Source organism: Manacus vitellinus, unplaced genomic scaffold (assembly GCF_001715985.3).
Source record: "Manacus vitellinus isolate BGI_N305 unplaced genomic scaffold, ASM171598v3 scaffold_3_pilon, whole genome shotgun sequence".
NCBI classification, from domain to species: Eukaryota; Metazoa; Chordata; class Aves; order Passeriformes; family Pipridae; genus Manacus; species Manacus vitellinus.
The window spans coordinates 13,973,630-13,996,575 of NW_021940535.1; the positions used below are offsets into that span (position 1 = coordinate 13,973,630).

Sequence of the window (22,946 nt, forward strand, 5' to 3'; positions counted from 1 at the left end):
TCTTCACAGAAAGAGTGATTAGACACTGGAATGGGCTGCCCAGGGAGGTGGTGGAGTCACATCCCCGGAGATATTTGAGGGAAGACTGGACGTGGCAATTAGTGCCATGGTCTAGCTGACATGGGAAAGCTCTGGTTTAAAAAACTCTTCTGATATCGTAATTTCGTGTGACAACTGAAGAGTGGATAATCTTGTAAACTTTATTTAACGAGCCCAGTTTACAGACCTGAGCACAGACCGGGGCCTCAGGCAGCCCCCATGGTCCTGGCCCTCCCCGCCGCCCGCCCCTCACACACCGGCCCCGCCCGCCGCCGCCAGGGGGAGCGATGGCGCGCGCCGCAGGAAGCGCCCTTTGTCCCGCCGGACCAACCGCCGGGTCCAACCGCCGCCTTGCCCGGGGCCCCTCCCGACGCCTTCCCCTTCTCCCTCCCCGCCCTCCCGCCGCCTCCGCCGCCCTTTTGCTTTTTGCTTTTTTCCCAGCTGACAGCCGGCGGCCCGGCCGGCATGGAGAACGTGCCGTCTACAACGAGACCACCGAGCCGGAGGCGAAGCGGCCCCGCCGCCGCCCCTTCGCCTGCACCCTGCGGCACCTGCCGGGGTGGCGGCTGCCAGCGAAGGCGGTCCAGGCGGTGAGTGCCCTCCTCGCCTCGCGGGGCGTGCCGGGCTGGCGCGGAGGCAGCATCCCCTTGACAGATTGGCTGCCCCGGGGCCGCGGATGAGCCCGGCGGGCGGGGGTGGGGGCGAGCAGCGGGCGGGGGCCGTCGTGGTGCCCTGCGCTGGGATGGAAAGGAGCATGTTGTGATGACCTTCGGGTAGTCTCCCGCCGCTTAAAAATTAAACTCGCTGGCCGAGCGCGGGGCTGGGGAGATGGCCGTGCACAGGCTTCGTGGGAAGGGCTCCTGTCGGTTAGAAAAGGGCTGGCTCCGCCGGGAAGATGTCCTGACTTGAGACGTGGCATGGGGACACTGAAGCTGTGCAGACTTGTAACTCAGGTGAAAAGCCGGCGCGGTGCCTTATAATGCAGGCTCAAGAGTTTTTCATGGCGGGGAAATGGCAGGAGTGTTCCTTTTCCATGTCCGAGCTACAGCAGTAGGTGCTGACATGTGATGGCCGTCGGCGTCGTGCGGCCGAGGTGCGGTGCTGCAGCCGGCGTGGTTCAGCTGCCTGTTGGCCTTCCAAACCACCTGCTCTGGCTTAAAATCTGAGGGAAACCTCATAGGAAACGTAGTATTTTTTTCTGAGGGTCACAATGGATGAAAACAGGATGTAGAAGCCTTTGGTTGAACCTCACAATAGGGCAGTATAACAGGGAAGGGTTTACTGGGTCATGACATCCAGACCTCCCTCTCCTGCTGCTCCTGCAGCCCTTTTGTAAGCCTGTCCTTCTACACTGTCTGTGCTAAAACCAGAGTGCTCACTTCTCCCATAATTTGTGGTAGAAAATTCCACCAGAAAAGTGTACTGTTGATGGTGGCCCATTGCACAAGACGTCACTTCATCTCAGGCAGTCCTGGGCCCAACAGGAAATAAAAGGCTCATGTTCTGCTTGCTTTTTTGGTGCATGCAATGTTGTTCCTGAACACATTAAGCAGTTGGGCTCGCAGTTCAAACTCCTGTTTGTTCTGTGCCTGCTGATGGGCTCTTCCAGAATGTGCCAGTTTGGCTGCTGCTAAGGACGTGAGGAGCATCATTCTCAAGTAGTGGCAGGGAGGTAGTGAAACCAGCAGTGGAAAAGGGCAGCTGACTGTAAATGTGCGTCACTGTACATTTTGCAGCCAACACAGTGGCTTTTTAGTCAGATGTGTCATGCTCACAGGAACTGTAGGTGATTTCCAACCCTTTCTCATTACTTCGCCAGAGGACATTTAGTTTTTAAACTTCGTCTCATACACAGTCAAAACCCTCAATGAAAAACATAATATACTTCAATGCTGGTAATGGTAACGCTGCCAAAAATAAAGTTTTCTAAGAGTATTTTAAAAAATCACACCCAAGAATGCTTTCAATAAATATAACAGGACATTAGCTTCATCTAATGGAGATTAATAAAGTAAGATGTGCTGGCTGTTGTTCCCTGATAAAGAGATCATTTATTTAGGTGGGTTCATTGACTACAATAAAATAAGCGATTACATATACAAATTTACTGGTGTACCAAAGTCTTAAAATGTTTAATTATTTATAAAACTTTCTAGGTAGGAAGAAGAAAAATTATCATTCTAATCAGGATGAATAGGTGCTCGATATGCTCCTAAATAATTAGCAGTTTATGTCCTGCACCCATCTGTCAGTGAGAGGAAAAAGAAGGTGGAGTTATAGTTGTTCACCCTCCTAATTGCCAACATTTTTTGCTCCGTTTTTGTAACCCTTTATCAAAATGCACAGATCTTGGAGTTTTTGGTTAAAACACTTTAAACAAGCCCCCGAAATTCCAGAAGGTGGAAGGAAGCCTCAGTCTCTGTGGTAAGAAAAAGGTTCCAGTTTTGGGAAAGTGTTGATTTTTGGAAATGCCAGTGACGGTCTTTAACACCTATAACCTTTGTGTTGCAATAGTGGTTTTTAGTGGGATAATCACTCTGCTAAACAGGGTATTGCAATCAGAAAGTGAGCTCTCCTCATTATAGTGATCAAATGTTTGATAAAACACTGTGAAATCACCTGCAGAAAACTGGTTTCTGGACCTAAGAAATACTTTTCTTCAGATTAATAATGGCATATGTTGTAACCTTAGCCTGTTCTTTTGGGCAGTTGAAATAAGGAAAATGTGACTGCCAAAAGGATGCTGAGAGGCATGTTATTGTATGGGTTTCTAGATTATTGTTGTTTTGTTATAAATAGGTGGAATGTTTTTGTTAGTCCGTGACTGGTTCAAATTCTGTGCAAAGGTAAATGGCACAGTGTATATTGTGCCAAGATTGAGGTAGAAACAAATTCTTATCTAAAAGAGAAATAGTTGTCATCAACTATTGTTTGTCTTTAACCAAAATGCCCTAACTGGAAAGGAAAGTTGTAATTCAGCCCTAAATATCTGCTCTTTTTCTGAGCTGTTCACTTTCTATAGTATTATATATAGTGTAGGGTATTAGCAAGTCCACCCATCTGAACTAGAAGATTTTGTGCTGGGAATACCACTGCCAAGCATCTTCACAGGCCTGTTAGCACATTCATTGATCTGCTCTATTTTTGTAGCATTCTTTTGTAGCTTTTTACTTATTAAATCTCCTTTACAAACCTGACACTTGTGTAGAAAATTCCAACATTAATGTCAATATCAATGAATAACTTCTTGCTGGTAAGGGACAGATAAAGCTGTTTAATTTCTGGTGTACCTACAGACAGATAGGACTAATAATAAAATTAAAAAGAACCCAAAACAACTCCTTCTCTAACAATGCTTTTGGTATTTAAAACTATTTTTTTTTGCAGTAGGACAACAGCATAATTCCTTTTGTTTCTGATAGTGGTATCAAGAAGCAAACTAAGAAACCCAAGCAGAATTCTCTGGCGTCTTATAAATGTGCTATTGGTACACCAACTTAATCAAAGAACTTAAAGTTTTTCCAGCCAAAGTTTTTTTATTGATATGCTCTATTTTATTGTTCAGCTTATTAATAAAAAATTGAACACTGACTTGGAAAGCCCCACACAGGATTCCACTTGATAAATCTCATGTATTTAACACAGAACTGCTTAAAACTGTTCTTTGAGTGGGATTTTTTTCAGCTTGTTTGTACACTCAGTGGTGAGGCTTTTTTCAGTTATTTAGGTTATATTGTGGTTATCTGGACTTATACTTCTATTTAAGGATGGGTTTATCTCCTATCTCTTCTGTTTCAGCCCAGATGAAAGCAATGGCATTCAGTTGTCAGTGCTTATAAAAAGAGATAGCACTACACATGAAAACATATCTCACAACTGACCTTGTGAAAAATGTGAAATTGAAAGTCATTGGACGCAGCTGTAAGCAGATCTTTTTAAATGCAAAAAACCCATAAAAATCGGAAATTCAGAATTCAAAACATTCATTGGACAACCATTGTAGTCACGGTTTTAGGTCCGAGGGCTGCTGAGAAGTTTGTGTTGCCAGCCACTGCAGGAGAAAAGGGAAGAATGTGGAGGCCTGGTAGTAATATTGCAGTTTCCCAGCTCAGCTTATTTCCCTTTCGGAGCTCCTGTTTACTTTATATGATTGTAGCATTTTCAAAACATCATTCTTTGAAGTGCCCTTCTGAGGTCTGGCTTAGCAGGGGGAATTTACAGTTCCTACTGCTAAATTGTTGTTCTTGTTTTTACTGTTAAAAACCTGAAACCGAAGACCAGTGGTTACTTTCTGAGAATTCTGAATTTTAGAATTTGATTTTTTTTTTTTAAGAACTGTCAACCTCATTATTGCTCATATACTCTTATTAAAAGTATGATCGTCATCCTTATATCATTCTCAATTTTATGACCGAGTCTGATTTCTGGTAATGGTTTTCTTATAATTTGGTGAACTCCATACTAAAAGGATCTATAAAGCTGTGTCAACTTTATGGGATAAAGGAAACTAGCAAGAAGTGGCCAAAATAAGAGAACAGTTAAATAGAGCAATATTCTTTCTTGTACAATAAAATAGTAGAAAATCCAGCAGTTATTAATTAACTCATATTCTTTCCTCAAAACATACTGTGGCGGGAAGGTGAAGATGAGCTTCTGCATAGATTAAATATTGTCCAACATAGCTTAAACACAGTTTGAAGTTTTGGTTCCTACAGAAATATTTGAGCTTCTGTCGTTAGTGGGTCATAAGCACGCGAGCTGTTGGCTCCCTGTACTTTCCCTGGAGTTTTATCGAGCAAGGTGACATCAGCTGTAAACTATCAGGGAGGTAGCTGAGTGTGTCATTGCTGCCCAGTGTCCCTCACTTCCCTGAACCCAAATGCATTTAAAACTGAGTGCAGCCCTAAGTAGTAAGGGATAGCATTTTCGCTTGTTCTGAGCAGGATGTGTGCTCCCCATGCTGCCTTCCTTGTCTGCTTCCAACTGGCAGTTGCACAAAACCCCAAAACAGGAATCTTGACTGTTAATCCAGAAGCTTATGTTTGGCAGTGTGCTCAGCTTACCTGAGTAGTTTATCAATCACCTTTAGCAGCAACTGTAAACCATGTCATTATATAATTATTTATGCCTGTAAGAAAACAGTGCAGCATTTTACCAGACTTTTTGTAGATTGAGGATTTTCCTCATAGCTATCTTTATTGATGTTCATATCAGAGATGTCTGTTTGCTGAATATATTAGAGGCTTGCTTCAACTCAAGCATGTTATTTGTTTGCAGATTTTCTCCTTTGTGGCTGTTACTTGTGAAGAAATTGTGCAGGATTGTGGCAATTGTGGTGGACTTTACTTCTTTGAATTCACTAGCTGCAGTGCCTTTCTTTTGAGCCTCCTGATTCTGTCTGTGTATTGCACTGATGTATATGAAACACTGGGGGAAGATAAAGTAGAGAAACTGGTAAGGAAATTTATTTTTTTTAAAAACAAAGTGCATAAAGACTGCTGTGGAGTAAAAAGGCTATGCAGAATGAATCTCCTTTTCTTCTCCATTTAAAGGGTAGGTTAAAGTAGTTTATAGTTAAAAAATGATCAAACTTTGATCAAACTTTGATCAAAAATGAACTCCCTTTTATATTGACAACTTTTCCAAAACTGTCACATTGGCTACCTGCAGGATTTTAGGATTTGTGTGAAAAAATGCTGCTGTATAGCCATCACATATATGTATATAGACAGAATAAAGTTCACTGCCAGCATGATGCTTGTAATTTATCAGTTTACCCTGTCTGTTTTCCTACTGGATATAGCCTACCTCCTTTTTGGTAATGATCATACTTGTTACAGTGTATGGTTTTATATTTCAGAAAATCCAGCAGTGGGAGAAGGTTGCTCTGTAAAGTCAGTAAGAACATTATACTGTCTTACAAGTGTCCCTTCCTACTTGCCTTCAGAGAAAACAGTTGGGGTTTTATGTGAAGGTAAAGTTAAGGGAGTGTAGTAAAAGATTTGAATGAGCACATTTACTTACAGGTTTCTAAATTCCCAAATCTTTTACATAGGGAATAATACTAGCATGGTTGTTCTGAGGTTGAATTTGAGTGTGAAAAAAGTTAGGTGAAATTAATTAAATACTTAAAAAGGACAAAAATGGGGGAGACTTAAATATCTGATAATGTTGTTTAAATAACCGATAATATTGAATGTCATTTGGAATGTAGTTGTAAAATATATTTTCTGAAGATTCCATTAGCATGAAGTTTCAAAACATAAATTCACAGGCAGGTTAACTCAGCTGCTGTTATGATGTTTGTTCTCTTCAGGTAACCCATCTACAATTCAATAACGTTTTTTCTTTATATTTGCAGAATTTTTGGGCCATGCCAGTCATAGCTGCCTGGTTTGTGTTAGCATCAATAGTGTTTGCTCTGACCAGCTCTGGCTCTGCTGTTGAAAGTGTTGCATGTGTAAGTCTTAAAATGGCAGGATTTACTTTGTATTTATCTGGTATGTTAATTTCTCTGCCCTTTTAACTTCACTCAATTTGCAGGGAAAAAACTGGGCAGGGAATAGAATTCAGTGTATTGTGATGTTTCAGGGGGAATTAACTATTTCAGAACTTCCAGAAACTTAACATAGGAAATCCAAACAGCAGGCATTCCTGAGGATTGCTGAAAAGTTCTGTGTGTACTTGCAGCTCCCCAGCATTTTCCTGCTGGGAAGCTCTCTTGAATTTGTTTTATTTTCTGTCGTCTGTTGTTGTTTCAGTGTTGTTATCTTTTGCAGCTTCCCCAGTTTTCTGATACCCTGCTTCTGAAATTCCTTTTTTCCCTTCAACTGTCCTGTCATAATGCCACCTGCTTACAAAGTCAGCAAGAAACTGTCTTTTACCAGGTGTTACAATGCTGACTTGCAAAGGCTGCAATAAGAGCAGCATTTTCCTCAGTGACAGAAATAGTCAAGGCACGCAAGGCACTGAAGAGGCTTTGGGATGCTGTGGATATCATAATTCCTTAGTCATTTGGCACTTCTTTTGAATAACCCTGGAATTGTGAATATGTTAATTTAAAACATCAAGTTTTGATTTCATTCTTGAACAAGGAAAAATGAGTTAGAAAAGAAAGCAAGATAATTCTGTTCCACAGGCAGGATGAGCTACTAGAGATGCACACTTTTGTATAGTTATCTTCTGTGATGTTCATATATTTAGACCTAATAGTTTCAGTATAAAGTCTTTCAGGTTTGGTTTTTTGGGGGTTTTTTTGGTGCAGGAAAAATAAAAACTACTGTGATTTAATACTTACTAGCGTCAAACTGCTTTGCACCAAACCAGTTGTGTAAAATTTAGGTAGAGTTAGAATAGTGCATGTTTCTTTCCTAGTTTGAAAGAAGCAGCTAATAACAGCTTTCTCCTTCCCACTATCTTGCCAAGACTAGTAACAAAATGTCATTCACAAAATGTCTTTTTGTTCTCCCTTGCTGACCCTGTAAGGACTTGCATAGGGTCTACAGATCTCATCTCCTTTCACCTTCCATGTGTTGCTCTTCTTCATTTACTCTCTTCAATCAGCAATCATCTCTTGGATAAATACTCTGCTATATCACCGATGCCATACTGCTTTAGTAACTGATTTTTGGTAATAAAATTAATATATTTTTATTATTAAGGGCTGTTTAGAACACAGTATAGAGTTCACATGATTAAAAGAATGAAACCTGTAAAAACTTCTGCATTAAATGTGCTAGAATTATGAATTCTGATCTGTTTCTAATTTAAATGGAACTATCAATATAAGGAGGACTGTAATCTTAATATGAAAGTGTTATTAATGTATGCAAATGGTCCAGCAAATCTCTCCAGACAATGTTAGGATACTGTTACTGTTTTGATGCATTTTAAAATCACATATTTCTTTCACTTTCACAGACATTTGGATTTCTTGCAAGTATTGCATTTGTAGTTGAATTTGTTATACAGTGCATTCACAGGCGAAAGCAAAACGTCGCTGGACAATCTGAAAATCCTGGTAACACTCCGAGAGCCACAGAAAATCAGCCACTGAATAAACAAACCTAACTTCACGAAATTGTTTCTTTTTTTTTTTTTTAAATGGAGCAAACTTAAATGAACTTTCAGTGCACTGTAGGTAACAACTTCTGTCTCTTAATTCTAATCAGTTTTGTACACATTGCTCGTCAAAATTTTGATAGATCCCTAGGTCAAGTAATGGCATCTTGAGCACAATGTTCTAAGGTAACTGGTCCTGCCTAATGACTGGTCTTGTCACCTGCCCAGGTGACATGCACTAAAAACCTTGAGTCTAACTAAAATAACTTAAAGACAACACACAATCAATGTGCTGATTTGATTTTGGCAGAGGTAACTAAAGGTTAATGTCTGAGGCATAAATTCTGAGATATAGCCTAAAGATATTTCCTGTATAAATGGACCGGATGCTTCTGTTATGAGTTATAAATTAGAACAGCAAAATTCACTTTTGTACTTAATCAAACTGAATGTGAAAGGGATACCTAGTTGGAACCTTACAGAAATGCTTATCCTTACAGAAATGCTTATCCTTACATAAGGGGGTTTGGGTTTTTTTACTATTCCTGTGTCTCAGTTCTGTCTGTGGAGATCAGTTTAGTGGAATAGTGACTGTAGGGGTTTTATGGGGAGGGTAATGTAAATGGTATATTAAGGAGACAGTTTTGCACCCCATGATTGTCAAAGTTTGGACTTGTATACCAGAATCTTCTTTCAGATGGTTTGAAAAGCTATAAAAGTTGCAGGAAGAAACTTGAAAAGCCACCTGGGGGAGGAACATGATAAAGAATAGATATTTTCATGAAGTAATCTCAAAAGTAGAAATCAGAATATCAATGGGAAAAAACTTAACAGCCCATTGGTACTATCCTGGTGAATGTTGCTTGCAAAGTTAATACATATGCATCTTGATTATGCACAGATAATGCTAAGTTCTGCCAGAATGGTTGTGAACCTTACTATTTTCTGTGTTTCTAAATATGTGGCAGTACCTTGAGAGTTCTTGCTACTGACTAGCTCAGTTGGTAAACAGGTAAATAAGCATTTTTGGCCTCGATTTGCTTTGAAAGCGACAGTCTGTAGGTCTGCAAGAAACACTACTGATATGACAGGTATCAGACAAGTGACGGATGTGTCAGACCAGATGTTGATGGCTGTAAAAGAAATGAAGGGGTGCAAAAGCATTTTTCAGTTGTCTGAGGTAGAAGCAAGATGCTACACCTCTTCTAAGAGGAAAGCCTTCGAAAGCAGAGCAAATTGCTGTAAGCCAGGAGACATTTCAAAATACCAAAGCAAATGAGAAAAAGCTGATTATGCAAAAACAGTTCTTGTTTGAGTGCTCATGACATTTGCCATGTCTTAAGTCCATTTCATCACTACCCTAGTCTGACATGTTCATAGTCCTATAAGCTGTTGTGGCAGCACTGAGACTAAGCCCCCCAGAAATAGGCTGAGCAAGCTGTATTTGGGAAAGGAAGAAGAAGCTGTTGTAAGACAAAGGACTGTAATAGCAGATCAATGATTTTTTTTTTTTCCATTGCTGCCACTTTCTGATGAATGTGAGTTTGTGATGTTCTCCCTCTATAGCCTGAGACTTAAGCCTAACGCTACGCTTTGCTTGGAGGATGTAAAATTTTGACAGGTGGTGTGAAGCACCAAGTTAAAGCTGTAGCTTGGTTTCAGACCTATGGATGAAAGAGACGTTTCCTTCCTACAATTTCCTGTACTGTAAAGAAGAAATGCTCTTCAGACTGGCTTTTTTCCCTTTGTATTTATTAGTCTTCATTTGCACTAAAACCTGATCTTAGTGTAGGTGTACAGAGCTGTAGCTGTCTCTGATAACTGTGTAGCCTAGAGCTGGTTTGTTTACAAGTGGTGCTACTGATGATACAAAATATCCATAGTGAGAAATATCTCTACTGTGATCTGCAATCTCTTACTTTGGGGATCATGCCTATGTGATTAACATTCGAAGGGGGGGGTCTCATTTTTTTTCTTATTGCCTAGGATACTACTGAATTTGCTTTCACATCAAAATGTCTGTAGTCTCTAAATCTTCATCTGTAATGAATAGCTGTAAATATAGTGTAAGAGCAACACTGTGCTGCTGATATTTATTAAGCAATGCGGCACCATGGCATGACTTTTATCTTGAGGTAATTTTTTCTGTAATTTTTCTCAGCTTGGAAATATGTTACTAGGGGTCTGGGTTTTGCTTGCTTTTTCTATACACTTTTCCCCACCTAAAGTGCTATGTTGCTGGTGTCCGTTCCTGAACTGGAGATACTGGTACCAAAAGGGATCTGTAAAGTCATCTCTCTGCCTTGGCAGTTTACCTGGCAATAATCTGTCACATAGTAGTTAAATACAACAAGCAAGTCACATATTGGTTATAGATTTAAGGCAATTGCTAAATTGTTGCTTTCAAACCAGTTGTTGGCTAACATGCATGGTGGTACTGTTAATCCTAGGTTCCTCATCAGGTGTTCTTTTCTTAATCCTAACAACTCATAAAGTGCTCTTTTTGTTATTTTTTTTTAGTAGTTGAGAAGCAGGTTTGGTAGTGTGTATGCTGTTCTCTGCTTCTGTTAGGTCATTTTCTTAAATGCTTTATCAGTTTCCTATAGCTTCTTAGTTTTCCTTATCACTCCTTGCTCCTCTGCCCTTCCAGGTTAGGAAGGGGAGAGGCTTTCTTGCTGCAGTGGCTGAGCAGATTGGTCTGCTGCAGTCTGGACATGCCCCCACTGATGCTTCTGGTGTCAGGTGCTGGCTTTATATGTCTGCCTTTTAATTAGACTGATCCTAGAGAATGCCGTTGGAGCCACATTAAATGTCTGGTTCTGCAGGAGCTCTGTGTGTGTGGCTGGATGTCTCTTACCCCTCCCATGCTCTGTCAGCAAAGTGGTTTGCTTGTTTCCCACCCTGCTTCTGATGAAATCAGCCTACCTTATTTAAACCACCTATTTAAATTGTCTCCATTAAGGTGGCTGATTTTGCTTAAGTGGTTTAGGAATTGTTAAGGAGAGTGGTGGGAACTCTGGTAAAAGTGCTGTTAGAGGCAACTGTCTCAAATTTCTTCTTCTTTTTGCAAAGCAACCATCTCTGTACATCATAACTGGTGGTAAAACCTTTGGAAAGAAGCAACTGTCCCAGTACATCTGTCTGGGGATTGTCTTCTCCATTCTTCACCACAATGCTTGGCAGTGGTGTTGCAAGCCTGCTCAGACACATAAAAGCTTTAGTGTTTTCCAGCTGAGCACATCCAAAAATATTTAAAGGTTCTGCACCCACTTTCAGGCTTTGTTTACAGTGCCTTGAGAATCAGCGGAGAGGATTCTCCAGGACATGTGAGGACTCGTTCAGTGGCTGGACTGTGAGCTTCTTCTCTGAAAATCTGCATTGGGCATTATATAGATGGTTAATTTTTGTTTGGCATTTAGCCCACATTAAAATCACAGTGCTACCAGTGCTGTGTGGTTCTGAGTGTGGGAAGGAATTGTGCCTTACTGCCTGCACTCTGTGCTTCACAATAGCAGGGAAGGGTTGTGGTCTGTTACAGCTGAGTTCTACCTTTGCACCTTCCAACCTGGAAGAGCAGTGAGTGATCTCACGCAAATCTCAGAGCTCAGCACAAGATGTTTTTGCATAATGGCTGTCACAGTAATCCTCATTCAAATTTGTGCACTAAAAATACCAAGCTTTCTACACTGAAGGGAAATATTTTATGAAATTTTTGAAAGGTTCTGTAAAATTTTAATGACTCAAGATGCTGGTGGTGCCTTTAAGATGGAAATTCATCTCTGTTTTAGTCTACTGCTGTAAACATAAGCAGTTTTCTTGATATTAAATGTTATGCTGGTCAGAACTTAAGTGATTTTTAATGTTTATGAAATCATGATGATAATACAATGATTTTATATATAATAAAAATTTTATACAATTTTGTTCCCAGTGTTGCCTTGAATTTCCATCTAAATAATTTTGAAATGCTTAAATTCTTTTCCCTTTTAAACCTGTGATCTTTTTTACTGTATTATGCTTTCTTGTTCTAAAGAACTTTATAAAATATTTTGTAATAATTTTTAAAATAAAATATTAGTAAATAACCTAAGTGTTTCTTGTTTTGGCCTCTATGATTTGGTGTTGCTATGTAGTTCTCCTAGAGCCAACCATAGGAAATAACATCATTCTTTGTTCCTGGTTTGGAGGAAAGAGCTTGCATTGTGTTTGCCAGTTAACTGGGGAAGAGGGTCTGACTTGCAAAGCTGGATGTTCTCACGGAAAGCTCCCAGGAGAAAAGGTCTGATAAGGTCAGTATTGCCTCTGATGATAGGGTCCAGCCAAACTAGTTTGCAGTAGGCTTTACATACCCTGCTCTTTAGGTTACTGTGACAAGCATAATCCAAGTGCTGCTCTTTCCTATTGATCACATGGATCTGAAAAAAGCAAAGTGGCAGACTTGCTAAAGGCAGGAGCATGACCCAGTAAAAGGTGTTGAGTGCAAACAATTTATTCTGGTGTAGAAAAATGCAGGTGACCAAGTCACTTGGTTGAGGGAGAGCTGCTGGATACTTTAAGTATTGTTTGGCTGATTATTAATGATAGGAGGTGAAGAAAAGGAAATAAACCTCCATGCTTTCTGGCAGGGTAGTGCTTTTTTTGTCTCATAATCCTATTTGCTTATTACCTTGTGGTCATCTGGTACACAGGAGGAGAATGCCATTTCCTTCATTGTCAGCACTGAAATTGGAATGCCACAGTATATTTTCCTTGTAAATGTTAAAGGTGACATTATCTCTGATGAAGTTGCCAGAGATGGGTGTAACTGTAAGGATTCATAAGGGAAAAAGGTCCCTAATGCTTTTTAATTACATTTGAAAACTAGATGCAAGAAAACAATTGAGGCAAAATGTTGTATTAAAAGGGTACTTCAGTGGTGGATTTACACACCATGAGAAAGTAACTCAGAAGTCCTAGATTTAATAATTCCAATCATGACCACGCACTTTAAGTCATGGCAACTCCTTTTTCAGGCGTGTAATCCAAACTAGGTTACTGTAAATTATCAGCATAGTGCAGCAAGGCAGAATATGGGCTGGTAGTCTGTGGCTTTTCTTTGTGAGTGCACAGGCACCACCTGGTTGCTGCCACCTGTCCATCCTTTGTTCAAGGCACGTATGTGTTTCCTTGCTTTGGGATGGGTTTCTCCTTACAGTGAGGAGCACAACTGGCCACCTGCTCTATCACAGAGCTGCCATAGTGCAGGAACCAAGCAAGGTTCACTGCTTGGCTGGTCTTTGGGTGTGACTGCTCTTCGGATTCAGAATAGCTATTTTTTGCCTGCGGAAGGAAGCACAGGGAAAGCCTGCAGTGTATTTTGAATTGTTCAATGCCATCTGCACAGGAACCTGCTGAGAAGCTGCAGGAGGGAAGTTTGCCCACAAGAGGGCAAAGATGATCCTTGATTGAAATTATTTAGTCTGGAGGGCTTCACCCTCTTCCCACCTGTATTTTCAGTGGAATTGAACTGCCCCATGCTCTCTCGTCAGCGTGGCTATAAATTAACTGTTCATTATAGGGATACTGTTTCCAATCATATGCTTATTTCTCAAAATGTAGCTTGAAGGTTTTTGGTAATATATTCAGGTCAATATTGTCTCAAATGGATACTTTACCTGAGCAGTTTGAAAGGGTTTTACCTGTATTCCTTTTGGTTTGTAAGCTGTCAACAGATGTTTTTAAAAATTCAAGTTGAGCTTCAGCTGTGTGATGATGCCTGCCACCTACAGCACTGCACTGTGGCACTGGAGATTTTTGTGGTCCATACTGCGCTGTGGTTTTCAATGAAGGGTCTGTGGATCATTTGTGGGAGAAGAAAGGAGCGGGGAGTACCTGAGCATTTCCTGGACTCTTGGAAAGTTAAATGAGAGAAGCTTATTATCCAAAAATGTAAATTATGCATGCGGGAAAAAAATCAGGGCCCACAACCAGAAATGTTGGCAAACATAGCTGTAAAGCGTGCCAGACGGGACTTCTTGCAATTCTAGTCCTCTTCAGGCACCCCAGTGAAACTTGCTTTGACCAGCCCACGTGCCCTGATCACTCAGTTTGTTTCTTATGACCTGTTATCTCTTGGCTAAATTATTGGTGGGAAAACAAACCAGACTTGGCTGGTTTGAAGTTGGCAAGTCCTGAGGTGAGAATCAGGGCTTCACAGGAGGTGACAGCATAAGCACATGCCTCAATAGCATGACTCATGTGCAGCCAGAGGAGGACAGCAAATACCCAGTCGGGTGTGTGTTGCTAGATGTGCTGCATGAAAGCATGTACTATTCTGCAGTGCTAAGCTTGGGGGGTACTTCAGAGCTCTCTTTTTAGTGCTCATTTGGACTTACTGAAAGCATAATGTTGTAAGACAAAAAAGCATGACAAGTTTTTTGTTACCATATGCTCTACCCTTGCTTAGAGAATGGTGCAATGTTGCTCAAAATAATGCACGTCTGTCTGCACTGCAGCCCTCCTTTTAACTACTTCCTTTGCACCAGCTGTCGCTTTCCAGAAATATCAGTGTGATACAATTCTGAAATCCCCGTTCATGTCGAGCTGTAGGTAAGGAAGGGACAGTTACTTAGTTGTTCTGTGGTCTCTGCGCTCCACTAACCAAAGGTGTGGAGCTGGTATCCTGCTATGAGCAGCAAGGCATCCTCAGCAAGAACAGACTCGCCACTCCTATTGTCATTGTTAACACCTGTTTTCAGTCTCTTTTGCCTGTCTGCTCTGTTTCAAGTGCTTCAGATCACTGGGTTTTGATGCTCACATCCTCTTTGATGCTTCCCATTCCTCTACCTGAAATCTGAACTAAACCTCCCTATCGGTGCAAGTCATAGCAACAAGAGCTTTGGCTAAAGCTCTGCCTGCTAGTTTCTCAAAACATCTGGGATAAAGTGGCTATGGAGGTCTGTCTGAGGGGGTACAATACAGCTCTAGAAACAAGTGTCTCGTTACTGTAAGCCTGTTTTGTGCCTCACAGTCCTATTGCTCAGAAAGGCTCATTTTATGAATGAACCAATGTTGTCCTTGACTTGATACAGGTTTTTTTCTAATTGTAAACACTTGTTTCTGGCAATTGTGCCTCTCATTGGAGGGTAACAAGGGCATAATTATTGAGCTCTCATGCATCACAAACTGCTGAGCATGAGGTATTAATGGAGTGCTTTGCTGCCACCATAGCTTAATAGCTACAGCTGCAGCATTGTGCTCGTTTGGCAGGGGTTCATGAAAAAGGGGGATGCAGATCATTAAGTTTTATGTTAAAAGTGATTTACAGATGTAGAAATAACAGTAGACTGTGCTAGATGGACAAAGCACTTCTGATTTAAAAGGAGCTATTATACCAGCAGAACTGTGATTCATACTCATGGCGGGACAAAGCCACCAGCACTAGTCCACCTCATATAACCCCCAATAATCTGAATAAAGAAAGTTGTATTAGTGTATTGTGTGTGCTGGCAGGGCTGTACTGGGGGAGGAGGGGGAATCATACCCTACCATCACAGCTGGCCTGCAGATGTAATAGAAGGAAGCTGCAAATGGATGCTTTTGGGTAGCTACAGGCTGTGAGGTGACAACAAACTCCTAGCCTTGTCCCTTTCCATCCACCCAGCAACAGTGAGATACCAGTGCTGGAATTAAAAGGTGAGTGTTGCCGCAGCTCCACAGGGAAAAGTGAAAGGGGGTCTCTCCTCAGCTATACCCTTACATGTTCCAGCTGAGTGGCCAAGCACCCCTGGTACATGATGGAGGAAGAGGCACATCGAGAGAATGAATCAGAGGGAAGGGTAACTCCTGCACTCTGAGTCACTGCTGCTTGATTCACTCTTGCCCTTCTCTTTCTTCATTGAATTTGCAGGGGAGAGTGGCTGGGTATTAAGGCTGGGTATTAAGGCCCAAGACATACTGTGCTTTTTCCTGGGAGAATGGTATTTACTCGGTTTGCCCTGTAAAAATAGGTGCAGAATGAGTGCTGTCTTCAACTTCCTAGTCTAACCTTGTATTGCTGAAGGGTTAGGTGCCTCCGAGTCTACACCTGTGGAGTTTTCTTCCCCAAGTGTCTAGAGTCTTGCTGCAATTCCTCCTTTGCCAAGAAGGCTGCCTGTCTTCTGTTGCTCTTTCTGCACAGGTGCAAACACGTAAGAAAATGAGTGGTTCAGACATACTTAATTTAGCAATGACTCTACATTAGTGGCTTGAGGATATCCACCCCTGCGGGGAGGAATGCCCCACCACCCTGCTTGGCCTACCACATCATTGACACAGATGCAAACTCCACTTCAAAAGCTGACGTAGCCTTCTTGGCCTTTTGGTAGCCCCTTCATCAGCCACAAAAACATGCAGGTGTTTCCTTCACCACCACAGATTACTTTTTTCTGCACATACCCACACACGCAAAGCACAGAGCACTCAGCCTGTTCCTTTCTGTCTGTGCTGTTCCCCGTTTTCCCCAGGTGCTTGGCTTGCTGCACATTTGCCTGTCTGCCTTTGCACGGTCCCAGCCTGTGGGCACACCTCTCTGGAGTCACCCATGAGAATGGCTCTGAAGGTGATGTACATGGCAGTGCCTCTGAGCACCTGGCAGGCCTGAAATCACTTCAGGGCCAGTCAGAGTAACCTGGGGGCTTTGTAGCACCAAGTGCTGGCACCTGTGCATTCCTGTGTCACTTGACACTGCTGGCAGAATTTCTTGTCACAGTTAAGAGGGCAGGACTGCTGCTCTTTTGCTAATGCTTTAGAGGTTGCATTTTATTCCTTTCAAATGATTGCTTTGTGTATTGCTGTTGTTCTAGGTCTGTAAACATCTAAAGAGCAATAAATGATATTACGTGATCTTGGGCACTCTGAGTTCAACTCAGTCCAAGCCAGGATTAACAAAAATGCGTTTTAATTGAAGTAAATTTATCTGTATCCTAATCCTTTCTTTTGCTTCAAAAGCTCTGGCCTTCATGGCTGGCTAATGCTCTGAAGGACATACTCTGCTCAAACACACCTGAGAGTCAGTTGGCATTTACACAGTGACAAAACTGCTTTTGAAAATATTTATCTTGTGTGCCTTTCTGTAAAGCTGTAGTTCAGCAACATGCAAAGCCCAGGTGCTGCTGGAAGTGATGTTATGTTCAGGAATTGATACAAAAACATTAACCCAAGGAACAGCACTATTCTGAGCTGCTCCCTCAGGAAAGGTCCCGTAGTGCTGCTACTCTGCAGTGCTCCCTTGATTTCTGGCTTCTTCATCTGCACTTTCTTTTCTAGCTCTTCCCTCATTCCTCACCACCTCAAAAGGCAGGGTTCTCCTCTGCCTCCATTTTATAATGCCTCCCTATCACACTGCTGTTCCTCACAACACGTATCAAGCAGACACAATATCGTGCCTTTGGCTACTCAACACTGGCTTCTTAAAGCCAAGCTTTCACAGCACTAAGCCAGAAAAATGGCAAAGATTTTGGTATCTAAATTCTGCCTCCATGTAAAACTGAAAGCTCGTGTTGGCAGCCACTTCACCCTCGAGGCAGGAAACTCCTGTGATGCTGCAACCTTTTTTAAATTTTTTTTTTCTTCTTTATTATTCCTAACTTTCAGTCTTCCTACCTGTGTCAAGTGCTGCTTCTGGGCATGGCCAGACAATTTCACTTTTACTGTCAGAGCAGCTCAGACAGAGGTAGAGGTTAGAAAAGCAGACAGATTCATTTTTGCTTTTTGCCAACTGCCCCAAGGCAGAGGGACTGGTTCAAGCAGGCGATGAGAGCTTGTTTGATACTTAATAAATTAGCAAGTCATTTACACAGTAAAATAGTGCAGATATGAGATAATAAGAGGATAAATCATCAGTTATTTAGAAATATGGCCTTTTTTTAAACTTTTATGCAAGCCCCTGGATGGTGGGAACCCAGAGTATACTGGTCAGTCCCTAGTAATAAAGTCCAGGTGTACTTGCCATACTGGCCATGAGAAACCAGAGTGGTGACCCAGGGGACTAGCTGGGGCTGAGGGACTCTGGGCTCAGGAACAGGCAGAAAAGAAATAAACTCTGGAGTAGCCAGTTGTGGGTAATCAGTGACCTCCAGAAGGGACAGACAGGAGCAGCTAACAGCACTTACTGCTCTTCCTGTTTTCCAGCTGCTGTTATGCTGGAAAAAAGTAATCACCCTTCTCCAGGAGAGGAAGATGACACGCAACAGAGTGACTTTCTGACCTGCTTCCATGTAGCAGAGTTAAACAAGCCCAGGGACTGAAAGCAAGGGCTACCTGTTCCCAACAGGATGACCTCACAAGTGTACAGCCCTGTGCATCTGCAGAGGAGCAAAAGGTAAGCCAAGGGCACGGCACTTGCACTTGCACTCCAGTCTGAAACCTGAACAGCCCCAACAGAGGGGTTGTGTAAGAGTACCACAGAGGTTTGTGGTGAGAGCTCTTTCTTGCCACATGGGTGTGAATCCCTGCAGGCAGAAAGAACAGGATGTGGGCCTCCCACAGACCCTTTCTCTGGTATGCACCTCCCCCCATCTCACACAACCAGCAGCACGTTCAGGATGCCACCCCAGAGTCAAGTGCATCAGTAGGGCCCAGCAACATGTAACTGCAGCTCTCCTTGGCTTTCAGACTGCACTCAGTCTAAAAGGTCTGTACTTGGCCCCAGGCTGGAGGGATGGCCAAGGCCACTGGCCAGCACACAGCCTCAGCAGCAGCATTTTGCTCCATGCTGTCCCTACGAACAGTGGGGCCCTGAGCAATTTTAAGTTAAACAAGGCAGAGCATGTGGCAACTTGATGCCATGTTCCACAGCCTCTATGTCAGATCTCGTGCATCCTCCTGCAGCTTTAGCAGAACATGAAAATGCCAGACACAGGCTTTGAAGTGCAGACAAGCAGTAAAGAGACTTTTCTATCACTCCAGGCAGGTTTGTCCTTTAATTACTGAAACAGCCAGAAACTGTTGATATCTGACACCATTTCTATTAGTGCATAATGGACTCACATTAGTTCCTCCCCTCATGGGCTCTCTACTGATGTTAGCACCTGATCTTCCTTCTTGCCTGCTCCTTTTTTTCCTAAGTTCCTAGTTGTCTTCCCTGAACATCACTTAACACCCCCTGCCACACACACATACACACAACCGATTAAGCGTTTCTATCCTCGTGTCCTGCTACCCCCTCCAACCCCCTCACAGTGATTTGTTTCCAAACAGTGCAAAACACAACCATTTCTCAACAACAGAAAAAGTGTGCAGGCTGTCACATAACCTGCAGTGTCTTCATCCAGCACCGTGGTCTTTAAGCTTTTCAAAGCCACCCTTCCTCTCAAAAAAGTTTCATTTCCCCTTCTCATTTTCCCAGTTTCTCCTTGACAAAACCACTATTCACTTTCTAACTTAAGCCCCCAGTACTCAAACATGAGGGTTTTTATTTTCAGAGTAGGAAACAGTTTGTACATTTTTTTGTTTGTACCAATTTTTTTCTCCCAACATTTACATTTTAATTTTTCAGTAAAAAACTGAACCCCAAAATCTATCAGTGTTAGCTCAAAGGATATACTCCACTCATCTTGGAGCTGAAGGGGATGGATAACTTTTGTGTGGGAGAGTTGGAAACCAGCACATGCAAACAAAACAGCAGGGGATGAGGTTTTTTGTGGCTCCTGCTTATTGTCCTCCAGTTACAGGACATATTCTGACACTCCCCAGAAAGAAAGTCACTGCTGCAGTAGAGGACGGAAAAAAATGAACAGGACAACAATCTGATTTTCTACATCACCCAAATAGCTAACAGAGTTAGAGTTTATTTCTAAAACAGCTGGAATCCCATATTTGACAAAGTTGCAGACAGATGGAGCTTTCAGAACCAGGTTGACACTGAGGGAAACTTGAAACCCTTCTTCTGGCAGAGCTACAGCAGAGCGGTGCCAAATTCCCTGCCAGACGGAGCTGTCATTCAAAGATGCCCGGTAGAGCTGGTGATACCAGAAAATCTGTGCTTGTCTTGGTAGACATGCTTTACAAGGAGGATTTGGGGAAAGCAAGGAAACTCTAGCAGCAGAGATGTCAGTTTTCCAGCCTGAAAGCATCCCGCATTAAGAGCATATGGTGGGTCTATAGACCCAGCACTGTCATAACAGCAAATGCTGCAGGCATACCTTAGCCCTGTTGATAGGCACAAAAACCAAAATGGCACCTGTAGCTTATTTCTCTTGATCCAGTATAAACAAGTGCACTTGCAGCAAAACATATTCTTTGGATGATCATAGAGCACAGTTCAGAAATTCTTTGGTTGTCAGACTGCATGAAATTCCATGATTTTTTTTCTTTTTTTATTCCGTATGGTGACAAGTGACAGAGTGATGTGAGAGGCTGAAAAAAAATGCTAGTGTAGTGCCAGGAGAAAGGGCATCATTCCAGAAGAAAGTGGAAACACCCTTTTCTTCAGAGCAAGCTCAGGCGCCAGTCCCAATCCGTAGCAGGTGCTTCTCCCTCCTACCACTGCAGCACTGAGGCCTCAGCTGCATTCACACCATCTGCAGCAGAACATTGGTTTCCCACAGGATTGCCAAGTGAGGTTAAAGCTTTTAGGAATGTTTCTACCTTCTATCTGAGGTGATATCTCAGGAGGTGAAGGAAAAATAGTGCACATATCGTTCCTCTGGGGGAACAGAAGACAGGAGTATCCTTAAATCAGTCCAAATTACAGTCAGAGTGCTGGTTTCCAAAAACTGTAGTTAAGTCAGTCTTGGCAGGAGGACTGGTGATCCAAGCACCCCTGTTGCAAAAAATTATACATACATATATAGGTGTGTGTGTGTACCTTCTGCAGATATGTTCACTCCAATGTCCTAGAATTAAGTCCCTTGTCCCATATGGCCATTTGATTGGTCCTGTGCTGGCAGGGCAAGGAAGCTACACTATCACTGACACTGCTAACAGGGATTTCTAGCTCAGAAGAATGTTTGTTCTCTTAAGCGAGAGAGCCTTTGACGCATGCTCAATTCAGGTTGTTAAAAATAAAAAAAACCAGCCTATTTCTGACCAAACACAAAACATATCATCTGAAGGTATGGGGCAGAAAAGCAGGCCAGAGTTGGACATTTTAAAGAAATAAAAAATAGTCAATATGCAATCAGTAACATTATAACTGCCTGTTTAGTTTTATTTGAATAATCCTCTATATTTATGTTAAAGCAGTTTCAAATTGTTTGCTGCTCTGTTGCTGTAAATAGGGCACTTATGAAAAGGAATACCAATAAAAATCACAGAAGCTGTGCACCTTTAGAAGGGGGATCTGATCAGTTATTTTCATTTACTTACTCAAAATTTTTGACACTTAAAGCAGTTGGCCAATTTCTCTTGTCTAAGAGCTAAAAAAAAAATTCTAAGTAAAGATAGATATATTAGGATGGGAGAACAAAAATAAGGTGGTAACAAATAGCAATGTGTGTTGACCTGCTACAAGGCACAAAAAGAATTTTCCAAGAGGACCATTAAATTACTTAGCAGTATTGATGTGGAATTTCAAAAATACATAGCAGGCCAGAAAATGCTTTTTCCTTCAAATTGTCCTTGATAAACTGTGTAAATCCTACTTCTGCTTCACACCATGCAGTTGTCTTGACAGAAGAAACCAATTTATAAGTACAAGCTCTACTTCACAGCTAGACATGAAAGGAGAAGCACCAAGGAGGAGGACAGGCCTGCGCTTTTTTCCTGCAAAGAATTTCCAGGTCTCCCGAGATGGGCTGCAAAAAGGAAAGAGAAAGGTACCAAGAAGGAATTGTCTCAGAATTGAAGTTACATAGAACTTCATGATCATACCAGGTTGGACAAAACTGAACTGTTCTGTCTGTCCAGGCTCTGGGCAGAATCTCCAGGATCATGGATTCCAGCTGAGGCAGAGGAAGGGACACACCACATGTAAGAGAAAGCAGCACAGTGTGCTTTCCATAAACACTGTTAGGTTCCAAAGAGAATAATTTAAGGGAAATGCACAGAAATTTTCTACAGAACAGGTCTTACTGTGAAAAGAAAAAAAGAGATCCCACAAAACATCAAACTTATATTCTTGGGTACGTATTTTCCTGTATTTGGCAAGGGGAAGTTTTTAAGAATAATCTTTGATTGCTAATATCCTGTAAAAATTCATGGAGGAAATCCTCGATTTTATCATGTACTGTTGGGGCTAGGAGGGAGTGTTTGCAGTGATGTATTCAAGTTGCAGTTCATAATTTTTTATGTTGGCTGAGCTGATATGAGAAAAAGTCCATAGTTCTGATAGAAAGAGGTAACAAAGACTTGGGTCCGTGTATCCAGGCACAAATTAGTTTATAACAGTTCCTTTAACAAATCATCCTTGGAAGTTAAGGATCAGGTAGGAATTTGTAGGACTTCCCTTGTGTAAACAGATGGAGAAAATCAGAAGCAATTTTTCTATCCCTCTGAAAGGAGAACCAAACGACTGTCCAAATGAGTTTTAAATGCACTTACTGCAAACAGCTGGACATGACCACAGCCCAGCTTGTGAGACAGAAGTTGTCTTTCTCCAAAACAAGCAAGTTCTCCATTATAAACTTCTTTGGGTGGGGAGAAGGGAGGGGAGCAAAAATACTTTGGTTCACAACATTGTTTTGCATAGGCATTCAAGTAGATCTTCCAAAGCTACCAGCTGTCCAGGCTAGTAACATAACACCCATGCCCCCTCCTCGGTAGTGGACGCTCCTCTTTGGTATCCTATTTTGTAAGGCAGACATCTTGCACAGATGATGGAGTCACACAGATGCATCTTTGAAAAGGAACAAACAAATTAATCTAATTTATTAAGGAACACACTGGAA

General features: G+C 41.9%; 2 protein-coding genes across 2 annotated transcripts in view; one reads left to right on the forward strand and one right to left on the reverse strand.

The window, feature by feature from the left end:
* Positions 1-326: 326 nt before the first annotated feature.
* Positions 327-8,119, forward strand: CMTM6 (CKLF like MARVEL transmembrane domain containing 6). The gene is made up of 4 exons (XM_029961761.1): positions 327-629; positions 5,317-5,493; positions 6,401-6,499; positions 7,960-8,119. The coding sequence occupies exons 1-4, from the start codon at positions 327-329 to the stop codon at positions 8,107-8,109; spliced, it is 729 nt and encodes a 242-aa protein (XP_029817621.1). The 3' UTR covers positions 8,110-8,119.
* Positions 8,120-19,492: 11,373 nt separating this feature from the next.
* CMTM7 (CKLF like MARVEL transmembrane domain containing 7) overlaps positions 19,493-22,946 on the reverse strand; it is a 28,762-nt gene continuing 25,308 nt past the window's right edge. Inside the window, exon 5 of the mRNA XM_018075935.2 lies at positions 19,493-22,894. Coding sequence (XP_017931424.1) covers positions 22,881-22,894 — 14 coding nt within the window. The 3' untranslated portion in view covers positions 19,493-22,880. The remainder of the gene's footprint in view (positions 22,895-22,946) is intronic.

Coding starts and splice junctions, on each gene's coding strand:
- CMTM6 (XM_029961761.1), top strand. CDS start 327: ATGGCGCGCGCCGCAGGAAGCGCCCTTTGTCCCGCCGGACCAACCGCC. Junction 630..5,316: donor CAGCGAAGGCGGTCCAGGCG/GTGAGTGCCCTC, acceptor ATTTGTTTGCAG/ATTTTCTCCTTTGTGGCTGT. Junction 6,500..7,959: donor CTGTTGAAAGTGTTGCATGT/GTAAGTCTTAAA, acceptor TCACTTTCACAG/ACATTTGGATTTCTTGCAAG.